The 25,000-nt window shown below is 47.0% G+C and overlaps 2 protein-coding genes and 1 long non-coding RNA gene across 9 annotated transcripts in view; 1 reads left to right on the forward strand and 2 right to left on the reverse strand.

Annotated features, from left to right (window-relative positions):
* ARSD (arylsulfatase D) overlaps window positions 1-3,096 on the reverse strand; it is a 21,873-nt gene extending 18,777 nt beyond the window's left edge. Inside the window, exons 1-2 of one of the 2 annotated variants that reach the window (XM_032330593.1) lie at window positions 2,796-3,096; window positions 1,079-1,228 (exon numbers count right to left, since the gene is read on the reverse strand). In XM_032330593.1, coding sequence (XP_032186484.1) covers window positions 1,079-1,228; window positions 2,796-2,839 — 194 coding nt within the window. In that variant the 5' untranslated portion in view covers window positions 2,840-3,096. Of the gene's footprint in view, window positions 1-1,078; window positions 1,229-2,795 lie in introns of those variants that run through there. The other variant, XM_032330594.1, reaches the window with a different exon arrangement.
* Window positions 1,322-23,149, forward strand: LOC116582818. Of its 5 annotated transcripts, XR_004282525.1 has the most exons (10): window positions 1,322-1,497; window positions 11,600-11,682; window positions 12,560-12,678; window positions 14,247-14,306; window positions 14,418-14,529; window positions 14,625-14,794; window positions 17,428-17,534; window positions 19,015-19,192; window positions 19,701-19,924; window positions 23,023-23,149. It is a non-coding gene; the product is annotated as an uncharacterized LOC116582818 (long non-coding RNA). The 5 variants fall into 5 exon arrangements; XR_004282523.1 differs by lacking the exon at window positions 19,701-19,924 and having other exon boundaries at window positions 1,325-1,497; XR_004282524.1 differs by lacking the exon at window positions 23,023-23,149 and having other exon boundaries at window positions 1,326-1,497; window positions 19,015-19,155; window positions 19,701-21,177.
* ARSL (arylsulfatase L) lies at window positions 3,969-23,240 on the reverse strand. Of its 2 annotated transcripts, XM_032330590.1 has the most exons (11): window positions 23,147-23,240; window positions 20,194-20,238; window positions 18,994-19,143; window positions 17,458-17,579; window positions 15,831-15,953; window positions 14,326-14,749; window positions 13,107-13,243; window positions 10,913-11,047; window positions 10,034-10,196; window positions 7,887-8,008; window positions 3,969-4,627 (listed from the first exon to the last, which is right to left on the reverse strand). In XM_032330590.1, the coding sequence occupies exons 2-11, from the start codon at window positions 20,214-20,216 to the stop codon at window positions 4,245-4,247; spliced, it is 1,782 nt and encodes a 593-aa protein (XP_032186481.1). In that variant the 5' UTR covers window positions 20,217-20,238; window positions 23,147-23,240; the 3' UTR covers window positions 3,969-4,244. The 2 variants fall into 2 exon arrangements, with proteins under 2 accessions (XP_032186481.1, XP_032186483.1); XM_032330592.1 differs by lacking the exon at window positions 18,994-19,143.
* Window positions 23,241-25,000: the final 1,760 nt, after the last annotated feature.

The raw sequence follows: 25,000 nt of genomic DNA on the forward strand, positions 1-25,000 counted from the left end.
GCTGTGAAAATGTTCTAAAATGCATCGTGGTGACTTTTCGGAAGCTACCAGAAGCCAATGGATTGTCCAGTTTTGTTGGGGGAATGGTCTGTCCCGGCAGGTATAACTGGGCAGGCTCAGCGTTGGGGGTTGGAAGGTCCCTGCATACACAGGGCAGTCTCTGCTGCTATTGGAAAGGCTGTAACCAAATGGCGTAGGCCTCGGTCTGTGCCAGGAAGTCCCAACGTGGACTGCTAACGTCAAGACAGATCGTGTGATGCTGCCCTGGTGGTCTTTCTAAAAGAAACAGAATGAGGTGCTTCTTGTCTCCTGCTGCACAGATCACGCAAACACCATCGTGCACATATTTGCCAGGAGGCAAGACGCAGGAGCCTGCGTAGTGTGAATACGGAGGTCCACCGAGGTCCGCTGAGGTCCCCACAGCGAGTGAGTAGCAGCCTCAGGGGCACAGCTGTCCTGTCCTAATCCCCAGTATTTGTGAATGGGACCTGACTTGTAAACGGGTCTTTACAGGTGTCATTAGTTAAGGATCGAGGGATGAGCTCATCCTGGATCAGGGTGGCCCTAAAGTCAATGACAGGTGTCCTTGTAAGAGACAAAAGCCAAGACACAGACACAGAGGAGAAGCCACGGGAAGAAGGAAGGCAGAGATGGGAGGGATGTGGCCACCAGCGTAGGGGCGCCGGGAGCCCCAGAAGCTGGAAGAGTCAGGAAGGACCCTGTCCTGGTGCCTCTGGAGGGGGCTCGGCCCTGCCCCGCCTGGATCTCAGATTTCTGGTCTCCAGGACTGCGAAGAGAAGAAATTCCTGCATCTCAAATTACTCCATTTGTTCTCTTTTGTTCCGGCAGCACTAAGCAAGGAAGGAATACACCCACCCACCCGAGTGCCAGGGTGTTTGAACATTTCAGTTTAAGACCCAGCTTCCCGGTCAAAAAATAATTTCTTGGGGGGTTCACGTCTGATGCCCTGAGAGTTTTCCCACTACGGGCAGCTTTCAAAGACATCATAACCCACATGCGTTCTCACACACAGACACCCACGACCCCTAGGACCACCAGCATCACCAGCCCGTTATACCTGAGCGTACGGTTCCCATAGCAACCAAGATCCCCAATGCCAAGATCGTCTGCCATTATCAGTAGAATATTGGGTTGAAGGGCATTTGCGGCTTTTAACTCGGACGTCCTCAGGAGCAAACACAGAAGGAGCGGACCCCACAAAAAGTCCCTGGAGAGACAACCAACAAGGCCCAAATTAACGTCCAGGATTTGTAATGTTCAGGGGGCATTTCCAAGCGGCTTGCTGGGAAGGCAAGTGCGTTCGCCCTGCATCAGGATTTAACCTCCTCCCCACCCCGTTGGTCCTTAATTCGGCTACTTCGGCGGGGGCGCTCCTTAAAGGGCTGAGCGCTTGTCTTCCAGGGGCGCCTTTCCTGACTTTCCCGGTGCAAAGGCGGCCGAAGCGCGCCTTCCGTCCCCGGAGCCACCCGACAGGAGGTAGGCAGACCCAGAGGGTCTGAGCAGCGGGGCACAGGCATTTTAAAAGGAAGAATGTGGGATTCAGGGCACCCCGGCCACGACAGGGAGACAAGGCACTGCTGCTGCGACCCAGTAGAGACAACACGGTCTTGGAGCGCGCGTGGCCAGCAAGGCCCCCGCGGGGCGCGCTAGGGACCGCGCGGGAAAGGGATTTGGGGCGTCCCGGACGCGGATCTCCGACCCTGCCAGCCCCCTAACCCGGCTGGACGCAGGGCCTGGGGCGCCCAGGTCCTCCTGCCTGGCTGGCAGCTCGAGCGTGCCTCGGGGCCGGCCTGCAGAGCCCCCAGTGCCGTCCTGGGCCCTGACTGCGCCCCCGTGCGCCAGCCGTCCGGAGCAGGGGGGCAGGGAAGGTCCCGGCGGCACAGGGCGAAGGCGGAGCGTCCAGAGGGTTGTGGAGAGGGGGAGGAGGGGGCACGGCCGCGCTCCGGCGACGGGGTCTTGGAGAACTGGACAAGTCTTAGCGCTGGGGGCCAGGGCTCCGCTCCGGATGTGGGGGTGGGCAAGGCTCCGCTTGGGCTAGGGGAGGCCGGGCCGGGGGCCGGGGGCCGGAGCGGGGCGGGGCGGTGCCAGAAGGAGGAAGCTGCGCGCTTTGGGAGGCGGGGAAGCGGGTGCTGGACCGGACGTGTCTCAGAGTGGGGGAGGGTGCGGCCGTGCTGGGATGGGGGGGGGCCGGAACAAAGCGGGGATGCCCCCACTTTGGAGCAAGGGTGGGGTTGAGGGGACGTCGCGGTGCTGTCAGGGTGCGGAACCAAGGGGGGGGTCACTGCATGTCCTAGAGAGTGGGGATTGGGGACACGGCCGCACTCCGGGGGGTAGGCGGCAGGGAGCGGGAGGGGGCGTGTGCTGGACCGAGGGGGCACGCGGCAGCGCTCAGGGGGAAGAGGGTGTTTTGGGGGCCTGGTGCTGGCGCTGCTGGAGGAGGGGATACTCGGGATCAAGGGAGCGCGTCCTACGTCGTGGGGGATGGGGACCAGGCCTCGCTCTGCCGGGGCGGGGCCTCTGCGCACCAACCCGGCGGTTCCCCTTCCTGCCGGCGGCCCTCCCTCTCCTGGGTCCAGCCGCCCCCTCCTCCCGTCCGGCTCCAGCTCCCCGGCTCCGCGTTCCTGCGACTGCGGGGCGGACGTCGAGCTGCATTTTGGTGACTCCAAGGCGCACACACCGCCCGCCCGTCCCGGGGGCCACTGTCGCCCAGTGTGCGCCTCCCCCAGCCCTCATGCCCGCCCCGAGTGGGGGCCGCGTCCTCGGGCCCCGCGCACCTGGCAGCGGGCGCGGCGCGTCCCGTCGGAGCCCTGGGAGCCATGGCGGCGCGCGGGCCGGGCGCGCAGGACCTTGCCCCCAGCGCGCGGAGCCCGGATCCGCCCACGCAGCGGAGCCCTCCGGGCGGTAGGGCCCCGTCCCGCCCCAATCCGTTTAATCTCCTGTCGCCCAGGGCTTTCCGGGAATTGATCTTGGAAACCGGTTTTCCAGAGTCTCGGTGGCCTCCGGGCGGGCACTCCTGGGAGACAATGAGGTACCCGGGCTGGATCTGGGCTCGGGGAACCCCAGCAGTTTCCAGCAAGTTCTGGAAAGTTCTGGGGACTGCCCCCGTGCGGTCAGGCAGCCTGGATGTGAATTCTGTTTCACTGGGGTCCGGGAGGCCATCCCCCTTCTCTATGGCCAAGGTGGGGGGCAGGGGTCAGGCGTGAGCTAGGCTAGTTAGACCCTCACCCACAGGACTTGACACCAGGGGGTCTACCTGGTGGTCACCTCCCCGTCCTGGTCCCCATTAGCTGCCCGGGAGTTCTCTTTGTCCCTTTCCAACTCCGTTCTGCGTTTTGCGGAGATAGTCATTGGGAATTAAGACTCCCCAAAAGCTTGAGGGTGGGGACAGTTTGATGAAGGATCTCTTCGGAGAAAAGATGATTTTGCCTTAGAACTGGCGGCCCTAGTTAGCTCATATTTCCTGAGAGGTCTCTGGAGAAGCCCACCCTGTCCACACCTTGACTTCAGGACTTCCCAGCTCTGCAGCTTGGAGAGGATGAAGTTAGGGGGTTAAAGCTGCCATCTTGCAAAGTGATGGTGGTGGGACGCAGGGCGTGCGTGTGTGTGCAGGGAGAGGGGTTTGGGTGCAGGGTCCAGAACAAAGTCCCCATCCTGCTGGTGTCCGGTTCTGGGCATGTCCAGTGCAAAGGCTGCGGGCCCTGGGGCTTCGTGGTAGTTCAGGGACCTCCCACAAGCCCCCCACCAAGTTCTGGGTTTCCCTAAATTTCTAGGGCATCTGTTTGTGGAGAATAATTGCTTGAAAAGTGTTAATAAACCCAGACTCTTTAAACTCTTTAAAGGTTAAATAAACCCAAACTTTAAACTCTTTAAAGTCACTCCTTTTCTGGGCTATGTTTGGTGCTTCGCTGGCCTTTGTCGGCAAACCCATCTTCCACTGGGACTGTGAGTCTGGATGGGGACAGAGCAGCCTCCTCTGGGTGGGGCTGGGGTTGGGGAATGGAAATCCCCATGGCAGGAGGGGCTTTGCTCCTCACTCGTTGGGGGTCCAAGGGGGCTTAACAAGCCCAATGTGGTTCGGTTGACTTAAGGGTGATGGTACACTGCTGTGTCTTCCTTATACCTTTTGGGTTTCGGGGTGCAGAACTGTTCCAGCCACATAAAAGGACGTCATAGTCACAGGGGAGTTGTATTTGGACCAAGAAGTACCGGGAGGAGGGAGGGAGCTAGCTCTCCCCGACAGGGGACAGTGATTCAGAGTCAACTTCCCGATCACACCAGCAGAGGGGGAACTGGCCACAACAGGGCTGGAGCCAGGGTTTCCAGGTGTTGCCCTGCGTGTCCAGCTGCAGAGGAACCGGGCTGAGCGTCCGGCGATGCGCCTCCACGGCCCGTGCGACCGTGTCCATCACCTGATGGAACAAGGGCTCCGTGTCCGGGGTGAGGACGTGGGCTTCGGAGGGGTCTCTGGACAGGTCGAAGAGCAAAGGTGGGTCATGATGGGCCACTCGGTCTCCAGAGCATGGGCAGACCCCTCTCCCGTAGCAGGCACCGGCGCCCTCTGGGTGGAACACTGGGGTTGTGTAGTGGACTTTCCATAGTCTTCCTCCTGAGGGAAAGATGAGAATCTCGGGGTTGACGTGGAGAAGCAGAACGATGGCTGGAGACGCTGAAGTGAATGGTTGAGCAGATGGGGGCCATCCATGCCATGGGATGGAATCAGCCATAAAAATAAATGAAGCTCTGAGATCTGTTACCTTGTGCATAAACTCAAAAACACGCTGCTCCGTGAGAGAAGCCAGATACCCAAGGACACAGAGTGTGGGATCTCCTTGGTAGGAGACATCCGAAACAGGGAAAGAACAGTAGATGCCCAAGGCTGGGGAGGAGAATGGAGAGTGAGTGCTAACAGGGACGGGGTGTCTTCAGGGGGATGGAATGTTCTGGTACGAGACACAGGTGCTGTTTGCACAACACGGTCAATGTATCAAATGCCCCTGAGTTGTACCGTTTAAAAGAGTGAATTTTACAGCATCATGGGCTGAAATCGTGTCCCTCCAAAATTCATATATTGCAGCTCAGACCCCCAAAAGGATGGAATCAGGAAGTGGAGGCTCTGAGGGATTAACAGATGACAAGGACAGAGCCCTCAAGAACGGGATGAGTGCCCTGACAAGGGTCAGGACAGAGCTTGTGTCTCTTGTCTCTCCACCACGTGAGGACACAGCAAGAAGGTGTCAGTCTACCAGCCAGCAGAAGCCTGTCTCGGTTGTCCAGCTCCTAGAACTGGGAGAAATAAGTCTGTGGTTTGTAGGCCACCAGTCCGTGGCCTTCCGCTGAGACTGAACTACAGCTCGGTAAAGGTGTTTGCAAAGGAGTGAATAACTCGTACGTGGTTCCAGGCAAGATGCTCAGAGGCTTAAAATGGCAACAGCTGTTCCCTTGAAGCTTGCTCCCAGGCTCACCCCACCCCTACAGCTAGGCAGGCACCGACAGGAAAAGGAAGGGAGGGAGGAGGAAAGGACAGAGATAGGGAGGACAAGCTACAGCAAACCACCTCCAGCCTCTGCGAGGGCACCAGACCAAACTCTGCCTCCGGAAGGGACTTTGAAAGAATGGAAGGGAGGTCCATCAGGGCTCCCGCACCAGCCTCCTGCCAGGAGGTGGGTCATACCGACATCACTGCCTGTCCTCCCCGGCTTCCTGCTTTGGGGAGGGGGGCCCCCACAACCATGCTTTGTATCCCCCACAGGGCAGTGAGTCTGGGGGAGTCAGGTGGGTAACCAGAGCGTAGAGAGCAGGGTTCTGGTGGGCCTGCCTCCTCCAGGAGCAGCTCCAGGGGCAGAAAGACCAGGAAGCAGGGACAGATAAGGGTCAGGATCAGGGCTCCTCCTGGGCTCTGGGAAGGAAGCCACAGAGCTCGGCCCTATGGGCCCAGCAAGTTCACTCACTGCTGTGATAATTCAGCAAACGTGTTGAGCACAAGGAGAAGATGGGCAAGTCTTAGGGAGGCAAAAAAGGCCAGACAATGGTAAACTAAAATAAAATTAAAATAAAATAAAATTATAAAGGGTGGAAAATAATGGTGGATGTGTGAGTGTGTGTGGGGAGGGGGAGGATGGGTGCACCATGGCAGGATTCTTTGGGTCAAGAAACCCTCGCTGAAAAGGTAATATGGCATTTAAACATCGAGAATGAGCCAGTCACGTGGAGATCCAGCCCTCTTTGAGGGGGGTTCTCAGAGATGGGGAGGGGATAGGTCATCATTCAAGGAGGAATTTGGAGGAATTTGTTCTGATGTGTGTGCCGTGGGTGGTCTTCGGACGGCTTTCAGCAGGGGGGCTAAGTGGATTATTCATGTAGGATGAACGGTGGATCTGTGAAAGCCAGTTCGGGTACCCTTGAAGAGGCTTGGGCACTGGGAATGCACTCCCCATCTGCTGCCCTTGAAAAAATATAGAAGCATTTGCCCAATGACTGAGAGATGAGAGGTCCGTAGTGGGGTAGCCAGAGTGTAAAAGAACAAATCGGATCACAGGACGCACTCATTTGTGGTCTCAGGCATGCATGGATGTAGACTAGGATATAAAATGGAATGACGGTTTTTTAGGAAACCCTCAAAAATGGAAGGAAATGGGCAATACATACTTTTTAAGAAATGAAATGTAGCACTAAAAGCCATGCTAGATTATAATAATATTGAAGAGAGGTGAAAAGGGAGGGACATTTAAGGAAAAAAATTTAAAAATCTATGGTAATTTCCTCAAATAAGGGAAATCCAAAGGGGTGTTCCTTCTCTCCGGATTCAGACAGTTAGAGACTTGTAGAGAATGGTTTTGAGGCATGGAAAGATGAGCTAAAGCACTAGGAGAATACAGCCCTTCCCAAACACTGGCGAGAAAAAAAAAAAAAAAAAAGAAAAGAAAAAAAAAGAAAACCTATGCAATCACAAAGTCACGAATCTGATCAATTCATAGGGCAAATCCAACCGAGGAGAAAATGTCAGGAAACGTCAGAGTAATAGGGAAATAAAAATGAAGAAAAGTCACTCAAATAGGTGAAACTCTGTTATTAGAAGACAAAGGTAGCAGCAGAAATTAACTGTGTCTAAAATTAAAAAATAATAGTTCTCCAGTCAATGCAAGAACTGAGTTTTTGAAAGAAACATGATCCCTAAAAACAGAAAACTTCTGGGAATGCCAGTTAGGTGACGATGAACAGTAGATCCTTCTACACATGAAGGCAATTAAAATGCAATGACATTACATGGGACAGGAATAATAGGTTTGATGAAATGCATACTTTTTAAGTAAGAAGAGTAAGGGGAGGAACAGAACAGGTTTCAGTTGCGAAAATCTGATACTGGAAAGATAACCAAACTTCTCCCTGAGTTAATGGACCCATGGGATGCCAAGGCAATTCAGATTCCCATGGGATTAAAAAAAATAATCTTGCAAATGATCTTAGAGTTCTTTGAAAGGGCCAGTTGGGCCAAAATAGCCCAGGAAATTTCGAAATGCAAAAATTGTTCGGTATGGACACGGCGGCTTCTATCACAAAGTTATGGTTATTACAAGGGTGAAACCGTGTTGTTGAGTTAAGGTGGTTGAGACAGGTGGAAACTGATGTAGACTAAGAGTAGGGGCTTCGAGGGAGAGAGGCAGACCGCAACACTTGTGGACAGGAAAGCCATATGAAAACCCCGTAAACAATGATAATATGGCGATACGGTAAGTGACTGCTTGCATCAGGAAGGATGTTGCTGTGTCTGGGGAAAATACTGCCCAGAAAGCAAGAAAAGGGCCAGTTGTGAAGCAAAGCCACAGGAACAGAAGCCAAGATGGGACTTGATCACCCAGAGTACTCACCGTCCCGTTGGTGCCAACGGACTGCGTGCAGGAAATTCTCACAGTAATGCATCAGGAACTCGTGGTCCGAGTGCTGTGCTGTCCCCAGCAGCAAGGGCAGCAGGTCGCGGCCATCGATCACCCTGCGGACAGGAGCACAGGGACTCAGGGGTGCACGGAAGGCATGCTTGAGCCTTCCCAAGCTTAGGGAAACATTGCAAGAGACACCTCCATTATTCGTCTACAAACATCACCTTTGGCTAAAAGATCACCCAGGATCCCACATGCTCAACTGAAGTTACTATTTGCCCAACCTTATTGTGAATGCAAGAATAAGTGGAAAATTCAGGGAAATGCCTTTTTGGTTTTATACTTTATTGGGCTCTAAGCCATGGCAGCATATGCTGTCTTTTTAAACCAACATGGTACCATTTCCTTGTCTGCAGAGTGCCCTGCCTCTCCTCCCCTCCGCCACCCCTGCCTTCCTCATCTTCCTCCCCCTCCCCTTCCCTGTCTTCTTCAGTTTCCAAGATGGAGCTCCGTTCCCATTCAGGGTGGAGGTTTCTTGGGATTCCACTTCCATTTCCTCCACCGTCCTTAGGAGAAAACCTATATCAAGCAATGTGATGTGCAAGGGGGCTGCCTCGGGCATTTTTATGCCCCAGGGACCTGGTCAATTTTCAGAAACCTTTGTGTCCAGATGAAAACCATCAATACCAAGGATAGATTTTTACAGATACCGTGAACTTTGAAAAGCCATAAAAAGGGGATCTTTTTCTCTAATTTGACGAATGTCCTTCGTCAAGGTAGACAATTCAAAACGCCAAGGAGATTTTACTTAGAGTTACTAATTACCATGAAAAATGAAACAAAAGAATCTATCTACAACATATATATGTGTGTATGTGTAAATATAATTACACCTCCAAAAATATATTCATTTACACATAGACACATGTATACGATTATGTGTCTGTGTGTATACCTATATCAGACACTACATGGCTATATTTATTTTACCTTCTCATGCAACAACACATTCGCAATATACGTGTCAGACAAATTTAATTTTCCAAGTAAGTGATATAAATTAATTTAAAAATTAGCACCCAATTAGGAAAATTAATCAACCAGAGATATGATATTCAGTGCAAGAAAAGAAACAAGGTGTGAAATATTCAACCTCTCTAAAGATAAAACAGTGAAAATTATAACACACACATTGATGTATACTTGTATAGACACATATGAGTAATTTATATATATAAATGACATGTACAGAATTGACATTGATTTTAGTTCTGTTATGTTTTAAAATGGCTATGTCACATATGACTGCTAGTGATTCCTGACCAAAAGTTTGACAAAATATATCAAGAGATTTACCTATAAACGGTCCTACTCTTTGACTCCGGAATTCACTTTCTAAAGGATTCTTACTTAGGAGGCAATTATGACTGGCAATAATGTGACCAGACAGTATTTTTTTTTTTAAAGCAAGGCTAACGTCCACATATAAGGGGATGGTTGAAAGAAAATAACATGAAGTCATTAAATTTTGTTGTCTATGAACAAAAATTTCTAAAAATGTATATATTTATATAAATTATATATATAAATATATATAAAAACATGGAAAATATATCTAAATGATATATCTTAATCTACATATCTAGACAGACCTAGATTGATCTAGATAGATGATATATATCATATAATTATAACTATGAGAATCCTTTATTATCCTATGATTGGACAATTATGATTATATGATTGTATACATAATTCACTATCCGATTCTGAAATAATTTTATTTTCTATTTCCCCCCAAATTTTCTGTAATTTTTAAGATGGAGGAAAATTGAAATCTATGCAAAATCTCTACCACAGAAAGGAATTTCTTGTGACAAACTGTTAGATTTTTCAGTGACCACCATGATAAAATGCCTCCACTCAAGCATCAGGAGAAGGAAAATGGGCGTTCTCTGTATAAAATGAAGCGGGTAGCTGATCCTGGTGGCTGAAAGTAGGGAGCCTCGAGAGAGTGTTTTCCCAGAGACTCATTTCATGGACGTGTTACGCAATTCAAAAGTGACAATGACATTTCACATACATGTTTGTCTGTATGGAAAACTGACTAGCTTGGGTTTCCTGGAGCTGTTCTGTACCTGTCCTGGGGCACCTCACCGCCCCCCAGCTGGACAACGGTGGGGAAAACATCCATCAGGCTGGTGGGCTCGTGGATCACTCGGCCGGCCGGCAGCACCCCAGGCCACCGGAAGATCCCTGGGACGCGGATCCCACCTTCCCAGCCCCCCATACCTTTGCCACCTGTGTGTAAACATGAACAGAAAAGAATGTGATTGTTCCATGTTTTTTTGGCAGTGTGTTTTGCCATCTTTGGGAGGATGGCATCTTTGGGGGGTACACCCAATAAGGATGTGTCTGTAGTTGGTAAAATTCCAGTTTGAATATGATGTGGCCACCACGGTCCTTGGATGCATTGTGTAAATCCTGAGTCCATCACTTGAATGGATGACCAAAGTGTGGTCCCTCCCAACAATGGAAGATTACTCAGCCATGAAAAGGAGTGAAACACTAACACTTGGCATAATGTGAATGAGTCTAGAAAACTTCATGCTCGGTGAATGCAAGCCAGTGGCCAAAGACCACATAGCTGCATGATTCCATGGAACGGTTACACTAGGGAAATACACAGAGATTGAACTCAGCTGGTGGTTGTCAGGGGCTGGGCACAGAGAGAACCAGGGAATGATTGCAAATACATGCTGAGGTTCTTTCTGAGGGGATGACCATGTTCTGCCATTAAGTAGTGGTGATGGTTGCACAATTCTGTGAATAGACCAAAAACCATGGCATTGGGCAAAAGAAAAAAAAAAAAATCACAGATTATAATTTCCACCTCAAACAGAAAAACAGTATTCCGTGGTGACTCTCTTGAGGTGGGTGGCCCCATTCCATGGGAAGGGTTGGGAACTGTAGGGTAGGGATAGAGACCATGAACAAGAAGGCCATCGTCTCTCTACCTTTGTAGATTCCATTCCAGCCGCCATATTGGTTGTTTCTGAGTTGAGCCTCTAAAGATCCCCCGTGATCCGACGTAAAATAAACAAGAGTGCTATTGGTCAAACCTTCCATATCCAAATTATCAAGGATCTGCCCTGTGAAGAATATGTGCATTTGAGCAGGTCAAAATGGAGCCTATCTTAAACCAAAATGTTCAGTTGTATGGCTCAGCATTTTGGACATCTCCACGAGGAGGAGCCTTGAGTATTCACATATAATGGGAGTGGGTAGCAATAAAATCATGAATCCTGAATATCACTGACTCAAGATGCATATACACCCTTAGATATACCCCATTCTGCTTCTAAAAAGTTTTAGGCAAGCTACAGAGTATAGACTACATAGGAAAAAATAGTAAAAGCTTAGAAAGGAGGCAAAAAAGAAAAAAGAGTATAGAGTCAATCATATTTCAATTAAACAAAGGGAAAGAGGGGGAAAAAGGAGAGATCAAGAGGGTCTAGGAACAAGGCTGACAGTGGCATTGGCGATGTATGTCCATCCGTGAAGAATGGTTTACAACAGTGGCTCCAAGTCTCTTATAATCACCTCAAAGGGAAATCTTATGGTTGACGCAATTCACCATGTCTATGAGATTTTATTTTTTTTTTATTTGGATGGGAAGAACCATATTATTTTATTTCCAACAGGAGACAGAACTTACAATCTACTTTTTCATGAGGACCTGGTATTGTGAAAGTTGACTATGGTCTCAAGTAGATCCTGTGACTGGGTAGGTTTTACTTCTACCCTATCTGTGTCTTTATATTTAAACAGTATGTCTTTTGAGCTGGGTCTTGCTTTTTTCTCCAGTCTGGTAACACTGCATTTTCATGGGTTTAACTGAGCACAGTGAAGACCATTTTCCATCCCTTTAGCTTGAAATTAGCCATGTCCCTATTATTTTTCTCTTTCTTTGTTCCATCTGTAGTTAAGACATTTTTTTGTCTTCAATTGCTGAAGACTTAAAATCTGTGGTTCTAGGAAATCCCCCTCCTTCAATTAATAGATTTTATTTTTTTTTTAAAAACAGCTTTCGGTTTTATAGATAAGCTGAGTCATAATGTCATCTATAAGCCAATACCAATAAACTATTATTAACTAAAGTCTGTAGTTTCTATGGTGGTTCGCTCTTGGTGGTGTACATTGTAAGGGTTTTGATAAATGCCTAATACCATGCATCTAGTGTTCTAGTATCAGGCAGAATAGTTTCTCTTTCCTAAAAATCCCCTGTCCTCCACCTATTTACACTTGGACCATGATTTTCATTAAAAAAGTTGTCAGTATTGTGGCTGGACTGAGTTTGAAACTCAATCAAGAGCCATCAATCTCAATCAAGGAGCGCAGAGACACTGAAGCCATAGAGAAGATTCTTGATGTAAGTCTTAAGAATTCCTTATCTTGATGGACTTAGGAGTTCTTAACTACGTACTGGAGAATTTCATAGTTTATCATTCGATATGTATTGGATTACATATATCTGTACGTCTTTCATTTAAAAGATCATCCCTCAAGTTGTGGCATGGTGAATTCTATTTTAAACACACAGTATTTGGCATCATATAAAATAGCGTGTATTTTCCACTGATCCTTAATCTTTTCCACACAAGGACGATGTGGCAGTGATGAGTCAGTCTGTTCTGAAGCTGCACTGGGGACATGATGTGACATCGATCTTTGCCTACCTATCTCCCAACCACCAGCATTTTTGCCAACAATTTCCTCCAAGGTAATGTTTTCAATGGATTATATAAATCATGTTTTCTCTTAAAATCTCTAATTCCCATTATGTTGCAGCTCCTAGCCCTCTATGTCCACCAGCATGTCAACCCTAGGTCATCCAAGTCCTTGCTTGAGCCTCAAGGGAGTCACTGTGTTTATATCCGATGTACCCACTGAAGAAATGTGCACTCTGTGTCATAGCAGGCATTATTCCAAACCCAGGAGATGCACAGGGAGAACAAAGCAAGACCATCCTATCCATGGGGATTTTAATCTCTGTTCTCCTGGGGAAAAATAAGGAATCAATCCACCTAAGACAGTGTGATGAGCAGAAAGAAAGCAAACACAGTTAATCTCATCTCATTCTGTATGTCCTTTCCTCCTGCTGTTTTGGGAGGGACACGTGTCCTATTTTCACCGGGAAAAGGCACTTACCCACCATCCAGTCCATCTCTTCTGTGTTATCCCCATACAGCCCATGAACACTCTTCCCATGGAACATCTCCGTAGTGATCAGAGGGGTGTGCACGTGTAGAAAGGAGACAAAGAGGAGGAAAGGTCTGTGCTTGTTCCTAAAAATAAATAACAGCGACTGGAGTTATTTCTACTTAAGGATAGATTGAGGTCCTAGGGACACAAAATAGAGATCTAGTTTGTCACTTCCTTCAACAAGTATATCTGCTACTCTTTAATGGGATGACCTTACCCTTCTAAAGTCTGTTGAAAAATTCACACTGATACCATACACGTTTTTTCCCCCTGAATTTTATCAGTTTATAACTCTACATACTTCTGGCAAATGAACGTAAGACGGAACCCCAGGCAACTGTCTGATCTGACGTTTATTTCGATTAGTTCAGTATATGTTCCCATTTAGAACCTTAGTATACAGAATAAAGTGATTATTTCACATTTGGTTTTCTTTTTAATTGATCTCAAGCAACAAAGCTTAGGATATATGACATAGTTATTTTAGAATACACTTGAAAAATGGCAAGTATTAGGTTATTAATTTCAATTTCATTGTCCCCCATCTTGGTGGTGCCTCATCTGTTCCTCTCTCTGTCTTCGACAGTAATTATCAGTATCATTTCTCACCCATGTTAGGCAAGCCCACAAAAAGAATGTTCTGGAACATGATCACAACCTCATCTCCACCAGGTGAATTGGGGTTCTATGGTGTCCCCCTCTTTACAGAAACACTTGGGGAGCATGGAACTGGCTCTGTGTGATGTAGCTTTATATCTTGCCCCTCTTAACTGTGACATAGTAAGTGCCTTTGTTATTACAGGACAACTTAGTTCCAATGATAGAGCTTTAAAAATATTTATATTTATTGTAAATCTTCAGGTAATTCAGTTTGTTGTGTGAGTTAAATATGGCCCGTGGTGATCAGTGGGTGCTTACATAATGGGACTAGCTCCAAGGATTGGGGTACAACAGCAAATTTCATGTGCCCTGTCACCTATTTCAATTGTCACCATCAACTTGGGCTCAACAGAGCATTTCTGACACATTTTATCAAAAATATCTTCCCGGGCCAGAATGAGTTCACCATTCCTATCTCCATTACAGAAAGAAAGTGGAAGATTTTTCAAGATGCATTTTCATCATGGACCAGAGACTAGGATAAAGGTAACTCTTTGATGCTCACCTTTGGACAAAGGATGAGACCTCTTTGAGAACAAGAGGTGTCGTCCTTTGAAAGTGCATGGGCTGCTCCGTGATGGTGTGGTTTCTCATCAGAAAGCAGTCTGCATGAACAATCAAGACCCCTATGAAACAGGAGGTCACAGAGAGCAAGATGGCGGCAATGGTCAACCAGATGACCGGCGTCCATGAGCCTGATGTCAGATGGGTGAGTTTCCCAGCGGTGAGTGTGAGGGCAGCAAAGACCATGATTTGGAAGCAGACGTGGAGTTTGTACTGCATGCCTGCACGCTTCTCCGACAGTTCCCACTGGATGCAATCTCCCATCATGGAAAATGGCATTCCGTAGAAATGGTCAAATCCGTGGCTGATGGGATGGTGGCAGTGATCATCGGAAGAGTCACAGTTGAGGCCCAGATGCCATTTTCCTGAAAGGCAAAGAGGATTCCCATGTCACCACCGGTTGATCATTGGTTAGTAGGTATTGCAGGCTGGCCCTCTTCTAGCTGTTCTGCCACATGCACGAACGGGGTGGGGAGGTACAAAGATGTGGGTAGTGTTCACGGCTATTTCAACCACAACCTGGCTTAGCACTGTGACAGAGCAATGAGACGCCTGTGTGGCAGCATTATGTGGTACGTTGTTTCCCGTGCTACTGAAACAAATTACCATTAATTTGTGATTGCTTAAAACAATAGGAATTTATGTTCCCACAGTTCTGAAGCTCGAAGCCCAGGATCAAGGTTTGACAGGACCCTGCTCCCTCTGCAGGCTTCTGGGGAGGATCTTTCCTGCCTCTTCTACTTCTGGCGGCTCCAAGAGTTCCTTGAGTCATGGTCATATCCCTCCCACTCTGCTTCTGTGGCCACACTGCCTTCTTCCCTTCCGTGTCATATATCCCTCTGTCTTTCTTTCTTTAATTTAATTTAATTTAATTTAATTTAATTTAATTTAATTTAATTTAATTTAATTTTCAGTGTTCCAAAATTTATTGTTTATGCACCACACCCAGTGTTCCATGCAATACATGCCATCCATAAAACCCACCACCAGGCTCACCTAAACCCTCACCCCCTGCTCCAAAATCCTCAGTTTGCTTCTCAGAGTCCACAGTCTCTCATAGTTCATCTCCCCCTTTGATTCCCCCAACTCCCTTCTCCTCTCCATCTCCCCATGTCCTCCATGTTATTCCTTATGCTCTACAAGTAAGCGAAACCATATGATAATTATCTCTCTCTGCTTGACTTATTTCACTCAGCAGAATCTCTTCCAGTCCCGTCCATGTTGCTACAAAAGTTGGGTATTCGTCCTTTCTGATGGAGGCATCATACTCCACAGTGTATATGGACCACATCTTCCTTATCCATTCGTCCGTTGAAGGGCATCTTGGTTCTTTCCACAGTTTGGCGACCGTGGCCATTGCTGCTATAAACATTGGGGTACAGATGGCCCTTCTGTTCACGACATCTGTATCTTTGGAGTAAATACCCAGTCATGCAATATACATACCTATTAGCCCAGTGGCATATCCTCTGTCTTTTAATATTTTTGCAAAAGTTGTCTCATTGGTTGGGAGCCCTCCAGATGCTCCGGTCCACTGAACAACACGATAACCGTTGCTGGAAACCATACCTTTGGGGAACCATTTTCAAAGAAACATTACCATCCAACAACGACAGGTTAATAATAATGATACTGACAATAATAATGTTGATTTTTTTTCATTTAAAATATGCTGTGAAACATTAATTGGAAACTTAGCAAGAAGAACTGTTGTCCTGTTATGTGAAGGTTATAAACACATAGAGAATTAAGTGAAAAAGGAAAGAGAATTTAAAAAGGTTTTATAATTGCACCAGACTCTTGTTATAATCCAAAGATTTTCAAACTCGTCTGGACTTTGGAATCATTTGGGGAGCTTGAAAATATTCTGAAACTTGGTTGTCAGTCCATAGCTTGTGATTTTATTTTAAGATTTTAATTAATCAATCAATTAATTAATTACTTTAGGGAGAGAGAGTGCGAGCTGGGAGAGAGGCAGAGGGTTGACGGAGAAAGAGAGACTGTCAAGCAGACTCCAGACAGAAAGTGGGGCCCAAGGCGGAGCTCAATCTTATGACCCTGAGATTGTGACCTGAGCTGAAACCAAGAGTCAGATGCTTAGCCAACTGAGCCAATCAGAGATTGTGCCTCCCCAGAGATTGTGATTCTAATTGGTTGGGGGTGGAATTTGGGATTTGGAATGGTTACAAGAGGCCCCAGATGATCCATGTATGCTAACAAAGTAGGGAGGCATGGATATAATTCACACTGACCCTGATAACTTATTCAACTCAATTCACTCAATTATTCAAGTGTTTAAAAAACATAGGTTAAATATTTTTCTAAAGCTCTGCAGTATACAGTCAAGAACCACTAACTTGAAAGACGTTCTGTACCTCCTAGACTGATTTTATGAATGCAGCTCAGTCTTCACTAGGAAGATCTGAGAAGATCTACTTGGCTCCAAGACTGATCATATTTCAACCATCATCGTTTGGGAACTTGGAGAATTCATTCTGAGATTTTCCAAAGCTTTGAGCGTACATCTGGTTGAGCGGAAAAGTAGTGGAACATAAATTTACATTAGCCAGAATTCTATCTTCCCTGGGGGCATGAGAAGATTCCAGGGACCCATGTATGGGAGAGTCTGTGAGAGTCACATGGCCAGGCCAGGCCTCAGTTATTCAAACACTACTCCCGGGTTATTCAGCCGCTAGTCCACTAGTTTAGGTGTTTCTGTGAAGGTTTTTAAAGAAATGGTTAACATCTCCAATCAGTTGGCTTTAACTAAAGGAGATAACCCTTGATATGCAGGTTCCTTATCTTTAGGGCCAAAGGGCAGAAGGATGCCAAAGACATCACACAGACTTCAAACTTTTGGTCCACTCCCTACTCAATCCCTCTGCCTGGGTCACCTCATTACCTACAGGGCTCTATGGCTCTTACTGGGTCTAATCTGGTAAAAATATGGAGGGGTTACATTATTTTCTCCCCATGCTTTAGTATCTCTAGCAGTGGACCCATGCTTTAGTATCTCTAATATAGGGATCATGTTCTTTTCCAGAGCCACAGTTAGACGTGAAAGAGGACAAACCTGATCTGAGAGGGTATCTGCCCGTTAGGAAAGCAGCCCTGCTTGGGGTACACACTGATGCAGCTGCCACGTGCTGGGTAAGCATCACACCGTCCTCTGCAAGGCGGTCAATATTTGGAGTCCTACAGAGGGAAACATCAACAGTGTTATTTCTTAACAAACAAACACATACGGTTTCCTACAAGCATATCAACCTATTTAATAGAAATTCATCTCATCAATGTCCACAATAGCCAAGCTATGGAAAGAGCCCAGATGTTCACTAACAGAGGAATGGATAAAGAAGATATGGTCCAGGGTACCTGGGTGGCTCAGTGGGATAAAGAAGATACGGTCTATACACAGTGGAATATTACTCAGCCATCAAAAAGAATGAAATCTTGCCATTTGCAATGACGTGGATGGAACTAGAGTGTACTATGCTAAGCCAGATAAGCCAATGAGAGAAAGACAACTATTATATGATCTCTCTCATATATGGAACTTAAGAAATAAAACAAAGGATCAGAGGAAAAGGAAGGAAAAAATAAAACAAGATGAAATAAGAATAGAAGACAAACCATTAGAGACACTTAACTATACTAAACAGACTGAGGGTTGCTGGGGAGGTGGTGGGAAGATGGGGTAACTGGGTGATGGACGTTAAGGAGGGAACGTGATGTGATGAGCACTGGGTATTAGATAAGACTGATGAATCACTGAGCTCTGCCTCAGAAACCAATAATGCATTATATGTTAATTAACTGAATTTAAATTTCTAAAAAGAAAGAAAATCAGCCCATCATCCTTTCACCCATCCAGGTGTTCTTGGGAATGACCAAAAGGCAGTGGCAAGAACTTCAAATGTCATCTGTACCAATGAAGTAACATAAACTCAGTTCAGTATTGTTTACTAAGTTTCTGCAACATGCTACTGGTACAGAGAGGCACGGAATGGGAAATCCAGAACTGAGAATCTGGGGTGCCTTCTTTAATGGGACTCATGAAAATTGTACTTCTCAGCACCAACATATTGTAGTGAGGGTGGGATTCAGGGGTGGGTTCATGGTGTTGCCTAAGCTGGGTCTCCAAGGTCAATTAGTGATTGAGGTGATGGGATGAGCTCCTTCTTAGAGAGATGGGCCAGCAATAACAGACAAGCATGTCATATCTGGTGATGATAGGGACATGGATTTGTCCGTCAGAAGCAGAGCTTTTCAGCAGGGAGCACTGAAGTCATGCATGAATGGATGGAGTTGGGCTGATGGGTGGAAGAGGAGCATGAGGAGACTTGGGTCATTGACCCTGATGCAACACCAACGATTTTTAAACACTGTCCGTCTTGGACTCTGCTGGTGAAAACACGTCTAAAAGTCACAGATAGGAAGAATCTGAGCTGGGGTTAGCACTGGGGTGGGAAGAAGGAAGGGTTAGGGGCCATGAAAGGGAGTGTGTGCAGAATCCCATCAAAGTTCGGATAGCACATATGGAGAGTTACATCCATTGTCAGTGGGGTCTTCACTGGGGTCCCAGATGAACGACTCTCAGAATCCTTGCCTGATGGTCTTGTTCCCATAGCAGCCAATGTCGCCAATGCCAAAATCATCTGCCATCAGAAGAAGGATGTTTGGACGCCCACCAGATAAATCCCTGCAAGCTGAGGGCCTCACACCTAGAAGCATGCCGACCGTCACAGCCAGCCAGCTCCTGAAAGACAAGGTGCCGATGGACGCTTAACTCTGCTATCCCCTGTCTTGTACGTGACTGCCATAGGTGGGACTTTTTTAGGCAAGTTCACATTTTAGGGGACTTTGATATCAGCATCACATTGTAGAATAGTTAAGTACATTCTTGGGCATTTGACTTTTTCTTAGTTGAACACAACTCAAGCTCTTGATGGTTTTATTTCAACCGTCACATTTTTTGCCATTTTAAAGCCCTGGAGACTGTTGTTAGGTCTCACACCCATGATCATCACACCCATGATTAAAGAAAAAACCTTATTTGGTTTCTTATTAGGCATGGATCAGGTCCCTAGAATAGCTACAGCTCCTTCCCCTTTGCCTCTTATTTTCCTTAAATAAGTCAACCATGTTGAACTTGGGTATCTGTGGTGCTTGGTAGGCAGTTGGACCACTGACCAGAGCAAGACAGAGAAGAAAAGTCAGGGCAAGGGCTTACCAATACCAGCTGTTGATTCTGAGTCTACTAAAAGTCTCCATATATTCTAGCACAAATGTGACTGACTTTTTCATGATGGGAAGTGGGTCTTTTGAGGTTCCAGCCCAGAGCAGAGACACTTGGTGGTGGCACATCAGGAGAAAGAATTGCCATGGAGCTTGGGGGCTTTCCCACCATCATCACTATCATAACCCCATAACCATGGTAACCATGGAGCCCCTCCTCTCTCTTTATATGGAAGCCACCTTGGGCTCATGCATACACAGCAGAACAAGAGTGCTGTCGTCCCCAGTGCCATGGACTAAAGGTGAGATCTGAGTCGCCAAAGATCTGCAATATGGACTCCCTGGAAAACCAGACAACTGGGTTTGGGAATAGGGAAGCAGACTTCCTTCAGAAGATCCAGATGGGGGGTGTGGATCATTGATAGGAATCCCAGTCCCACGATCACTGCCCCAGATGCATCATCAGTGACTAGATGAACAAGACCACTTTGTCCATGCACCCTGACAAGGGACAAAAAGAAATGTAGAAGCAGAAACAGAAGATTAAGCATCGCATGTAATCCTGTCTTACCAAGAGTGGTCCCGAGGTAACATGTTCTCTCCTGACTTTTATTGCCTGGAAGAAATAAAGGAGGTCTATCATAACAAAGGCAGCAGACATGCACTAATTCCATCCATAAAATACTAAGTATTTAGCAAAAGGGAGACTTTGATTCTCTCGGATGATATCAACAAAACCTTAAAACAATGACCAAAACTCATAAAAAGAATGGCCTTCCCCCATTAAAAAGGCTTTTAAGATGCTGAACACCATGTTAAGAATGTAGAATGTATGACTTCCGAGGGCCGGATGATATGGATTTGGGTGTTTTTTGTTTGTGTTTGTGTTGTTTTTGCCCAGGTGATCTCACTGTCCCACTGAAACTCTCGTCCCCAGTAATATGAAATCCCCATCCCACTCCCAACTCCTGGCTCAGACATTAGGGGAAAGCCAACTTTGGATTCTTGGATCATGACCTTGATCAGCTCAGCCCTTGCAGTGACCTTGAAGACCTACTCACGAGTTTGTTTGAAGTGATGTTGGCTTCCACGGTGGGGGGATACCTCTGACCGGGGAGGCCTCCGCCCTCCCATGAGCACCACCTTACCCATGTAAGCTGTTCCCGAGAGAGCCAGTGGGCTCTGTGTCCTTCAAGTGCAGCCTGAACTTTCTGCCTCCTTCATATTCTGTGGACCTCAGTCTTTGGCCACAGGTGGTACGGGCATCTTTCCAAACTTCCTAGCCATCTCAGGTGACTTCTCACACTTTTGCACACAGTATTTGCTTCACCTCAAGGAAAAGGCAATGAGCCTCTGGTCAACCATATGGCTGTTATGTGCAGCAGGGATAGGGCAAAGCTTGTGCAGAGATAGACCTCATGGGATAGGTTCCTTAGTGGGCTGTATGTAAACAGCACATCCAGCATAGGGAAGTTTCCACGTGTGATAAAACTGGATGGGTTCCACCACTGGACCATGTCTAGCACCAAGCCATGGCTGTTTATTTGCTTCACTTCCAGGAAGGATTTTCCTGAGGTGTGAGCCACCAACCTCCCACCATCTTGGTTTGCTTTTGGAGGGTGAATGATGTCACCCTTTGGGACGGTAGCTATGTGCTTTCTCTAGCATCCAAAGTATTTAGCTTACATTAGGGTTTCCTCTTGGTGGTGCCCATTCTGTGGGTTGGGACAAATGTATAATGATATGGACGCACCATTATAGTGTCCTACAGAGTGGTTTCATAGCCCTAAAACCCCCAGTGCTGCCCCTGTTCATCCCTCCTTGGCCCCAGACCCCAGCAACGACTGATCTTTCAGTGTCTCCATAACTTTGCTTTTCCAGAAGGTCCTAGAGCTTGAAGCTCCTAGAGTGTGCATTGTTGGTAAAACCACTCCCCTCTTCTGACGCAGAACTAGGATGTTGGGGATTCTGTCTACCTGACTTGCTTTTACAGATAGATGGTTTTGAGCAACGTGTCTCAGAACAAGCAGAGGACGGAAGCTGGAAATGTTTTCTTTTCCTACTATCCTCGTGCAACCCACTCTTAGTTTGGTCCAGCTTATGGCTTTGGGCTACAGATCTTAAATCATGACGTCTTAGGGGGTCTGTATAAATATTTTTATTTACGTATACTTATAAATTAAATAACACATTATACATCATATGGTGATACACACATACAGAAAATATACATTATTCCCATGGTAATATCTAATGTGTCTGTAGTATTTAAAAATATAAATATACACTAGAGTATAAAGTAGACATGGTCGTTATGGGCAGCTGGGACAGGCATTTTATCTATTTATATGTAAAATTTTGGGGTTTTGCCAGAAAAAGCCTATGAGGGGATACTTCTGACTTTTCTGGGGGAAGGTGGCTGGTTGTAGCCGTCATATGTGGTTATCGTGGACAGTCCATGTCTGAGAGCCAACGGTAACTGAAAACCCATATGAGGTTTCCTTAACGCCAAATATGGGTCTAGCTTCTAAATGATATGTTCTGTATATTTAGCTACATAAAGGAAGTGTGTATGTATATATATTTGGAAATGAACTCCACGGTTTATGGAATGCTGCCTACTTTTTTCTTCAGATTGGCATCCTGTTAGCAGAGAAAACTTTAAGAAAACACAGTGGAGTGAAAGCAGAGAGTAGCACGGTGGGTCTGAGTTGGAGGGGGTTGGAAAGATGAGGTTTAGGGGACTACCCTGCAACCAGAAGAGGGGTAATCCAATGCCGACCCTAGCCGACGGCGCTCAACGTGGCCTCTAGACCAGATCTTAACCTTTCTCAAAGCAAAAAAAAAAAAAAAAAAAAAAAAAAAAAAAGGAATGGTAAATATGTGACATCCTGGAGAAATTCACTAGGACCTGTGTCGCAATGGCAAAGCAGTTTCGACGTGTCTCAAATGCACAAGCTGTATCCGTCACACTAATACAAGGTTTTCGGTCTGTGAGATGCCAGTTTTTTAAAAAAAAGGAAAACAGGATGCAAGACGTAATGTAGGCTTTGACCGTCTTCCAGGAGGGGACCAGACAGCACTCCTGCTTCCTGGCTCTCCTCTAGCCTCAGGGCAACACGCCTGCCCTCGCCACTCGGCCTGAGCCCCCTTCTGGGATCTAGCTGAGTTTCCCATCTCCAGGATTCCTCCCACATCCTGTCCCCACGTCTGAGACCTGTAGGAGTCTAGGATCGTTCCATTTCCCCGGGCTCTGGATTATGTGTCTAGTTCATTCTGATCTGCATTGGTTTTTGAAATCCCCCCAGGGAAGACGGGGTTGGAAATGTGTCCCTGATGTTTTTTCTTTTCTTTTCTTTCTTTTTTTTTTTGTTCCTTTTTGCAAAATCGCTTCTGCAAGATTGCCAGAGACTGCCTCCGAGGACATGGTGTGCCCTGCAACACGGCGTGCTTCTGGGACAGCTGCCCAGCATCCCTGGATAGGCATGGACCACCCTGCCAAGAGCCCCAGGAGAGCCGCTTACCTGAATGGCTGGAGGTCGGAGGTTGGAGTTTGGAGGTGAAGGGCTGGTTGTGCACATCAAGGAGCGGCCTCTCCTTACCGGCCGGCGGCACTCAGTCTGTGAGTCCCCAGGCCTGCTGGGTCACTGCACGCACGTACGTCCGGAACTGATTCACTCTTCAAAGCCACAGCCGGGAGGTGGCAGAAACAAGTTCGGTTGTCCAGAGAGAACAGACGGGTCAGTCGCTGGCGTCCCGGGGTGACTGTCGTCCCCGGTTTCTACAGAAGAACTTCTGTTCTTCATTATACAATGGAACCGTGCCAGAAGGAGCCTGGAGGACTCACGCTGTGAACACTGACTCAGTCATGCCCGGGGAGGTGGAAACCTTTCCGACCTTTGTTCGACTCAGAGGGGTATTGGCTGGCTGTGCTCCAAAATAGGAAAGCCGTTGCCTTCAAAAATGCCTCTTGGACAGTCCTTAAATTTTGTGGCTTCCCTACCTCCCCATCATTGGCCTCTGCCTCTGACATTTAAAAAAAAGGGGGAACAGAGCACACCTCTGCTTGTATCAGCAAGCACTGTCCTCGGTAAATAGCTTGGCTCCTCCCTAGCCCTATATCTCTATTTGGGAACTCCTGGATTTTAGGCCATATTTGTTTGTTTGTTTGTTTTCTATTCACAAGGGAGCACCTTCCTTCCTCAGGGGGCAAGACCCACGTTTCAGGCAGCCTAAGAAGCAAACCTGATCCTTTCCAAAGACTTTCCTGAATTAGAGTTTTCTGAACACTCCCCAGGGGCAAAATCCTATCTAAGAATCCATCTTTGAAGCCCCTTGTGCCTTTGGCATTTTTTGTTTGTTTGTTTGTTTTTCTCTCTCTGTGGTCCGTGCATGTCTGAGTTGGGATTTGAGGCTCGTGCTTGGCAGATAACCATCTTAAGAGTTCACAGCTTCAAAAATTCTTTGCAAATTTCAGAAATGAAAGGAAGGTGGGTAGACGCTGTTTCGGTGGGGATTCCCGGTTGCTCCAAGGCAGGTCTGTGGAAGGACACTGGTGACAAAGGAAGGCAGCTGGCCTCCTGTTGTTTTTTCCCTAGCGTCAGCTAAGAGAAGCCACGTCCTGAAGGGTCGGTGGCACATGGAGGTTCTGGACCCAGACATACTCCTTCTCGTGGGAGCTGGTGCTTCTTTTTGTAGCTGAAGGAACAAATCCCTCAAGTGATTTGTACACCGCCTGAGTTTAGCACCTCTCAAGAAACCTACTTTTCAGCTGCCCTGAAACCAGGTTACTGTGTTTTTGGGTTTTGATTTATTTGGGGACTCTGATGGGACATAGAACTGTGTGTCTATGGGGCGTTCATGAATTCCTGGAGTCGTATTTTACCTTCTTCAACAGCAGCCCAGATATCACATGGAGACTGCAGAATTGTCTTAAAGGCAAAATACGATCCCCACAGAGAAGGGTCTGTTTGCAGAGATTGCTCTGCAGGGGGACGGCTTGGAAGATCCCAGGATTAGAATGTCCTTGAAGGATGACCTCCTTTGCAAGGCTGAGCTCCTTGCTTGTAGCTCCAGAAATTATGGAGCCCTGGGTGAAGCTGTATTGTTGGGTGATGACACACGCCTGTCTTTTTCACAGTAATTCTCATGTGAATGTTCCTCCTTGTCCTTGCACACCTGCCCCCATTTTCATACACAAAATAGGACTGTAATAAAGGGTACAAGTACATGAGAAAGAGTCCTATGATAGAGGCAATGCTTATATCCATCCATCTATCTATCATGTATCCATCCATACATTCATCCATCATCCATCCATCCATCCACCTATCATGTCTACCATTTATATCCATCGATCTATCTCTCCATCCATTCAT

This window comes from Mustela erminea, chromosome X (genome assembly GCF_009829155.1).
Source record: "Mustela erminea isolate mMusErm1 chromosome X, mMusErm1.Pri, whole genome shotgun sequence".
Taxonomy (NCBI): domain Eukaryota; kingdom Metazoa; phylum Chordata; class Mammalia; order Carnivora; family Mustelidae; genus Mustela; species Mustela erminea.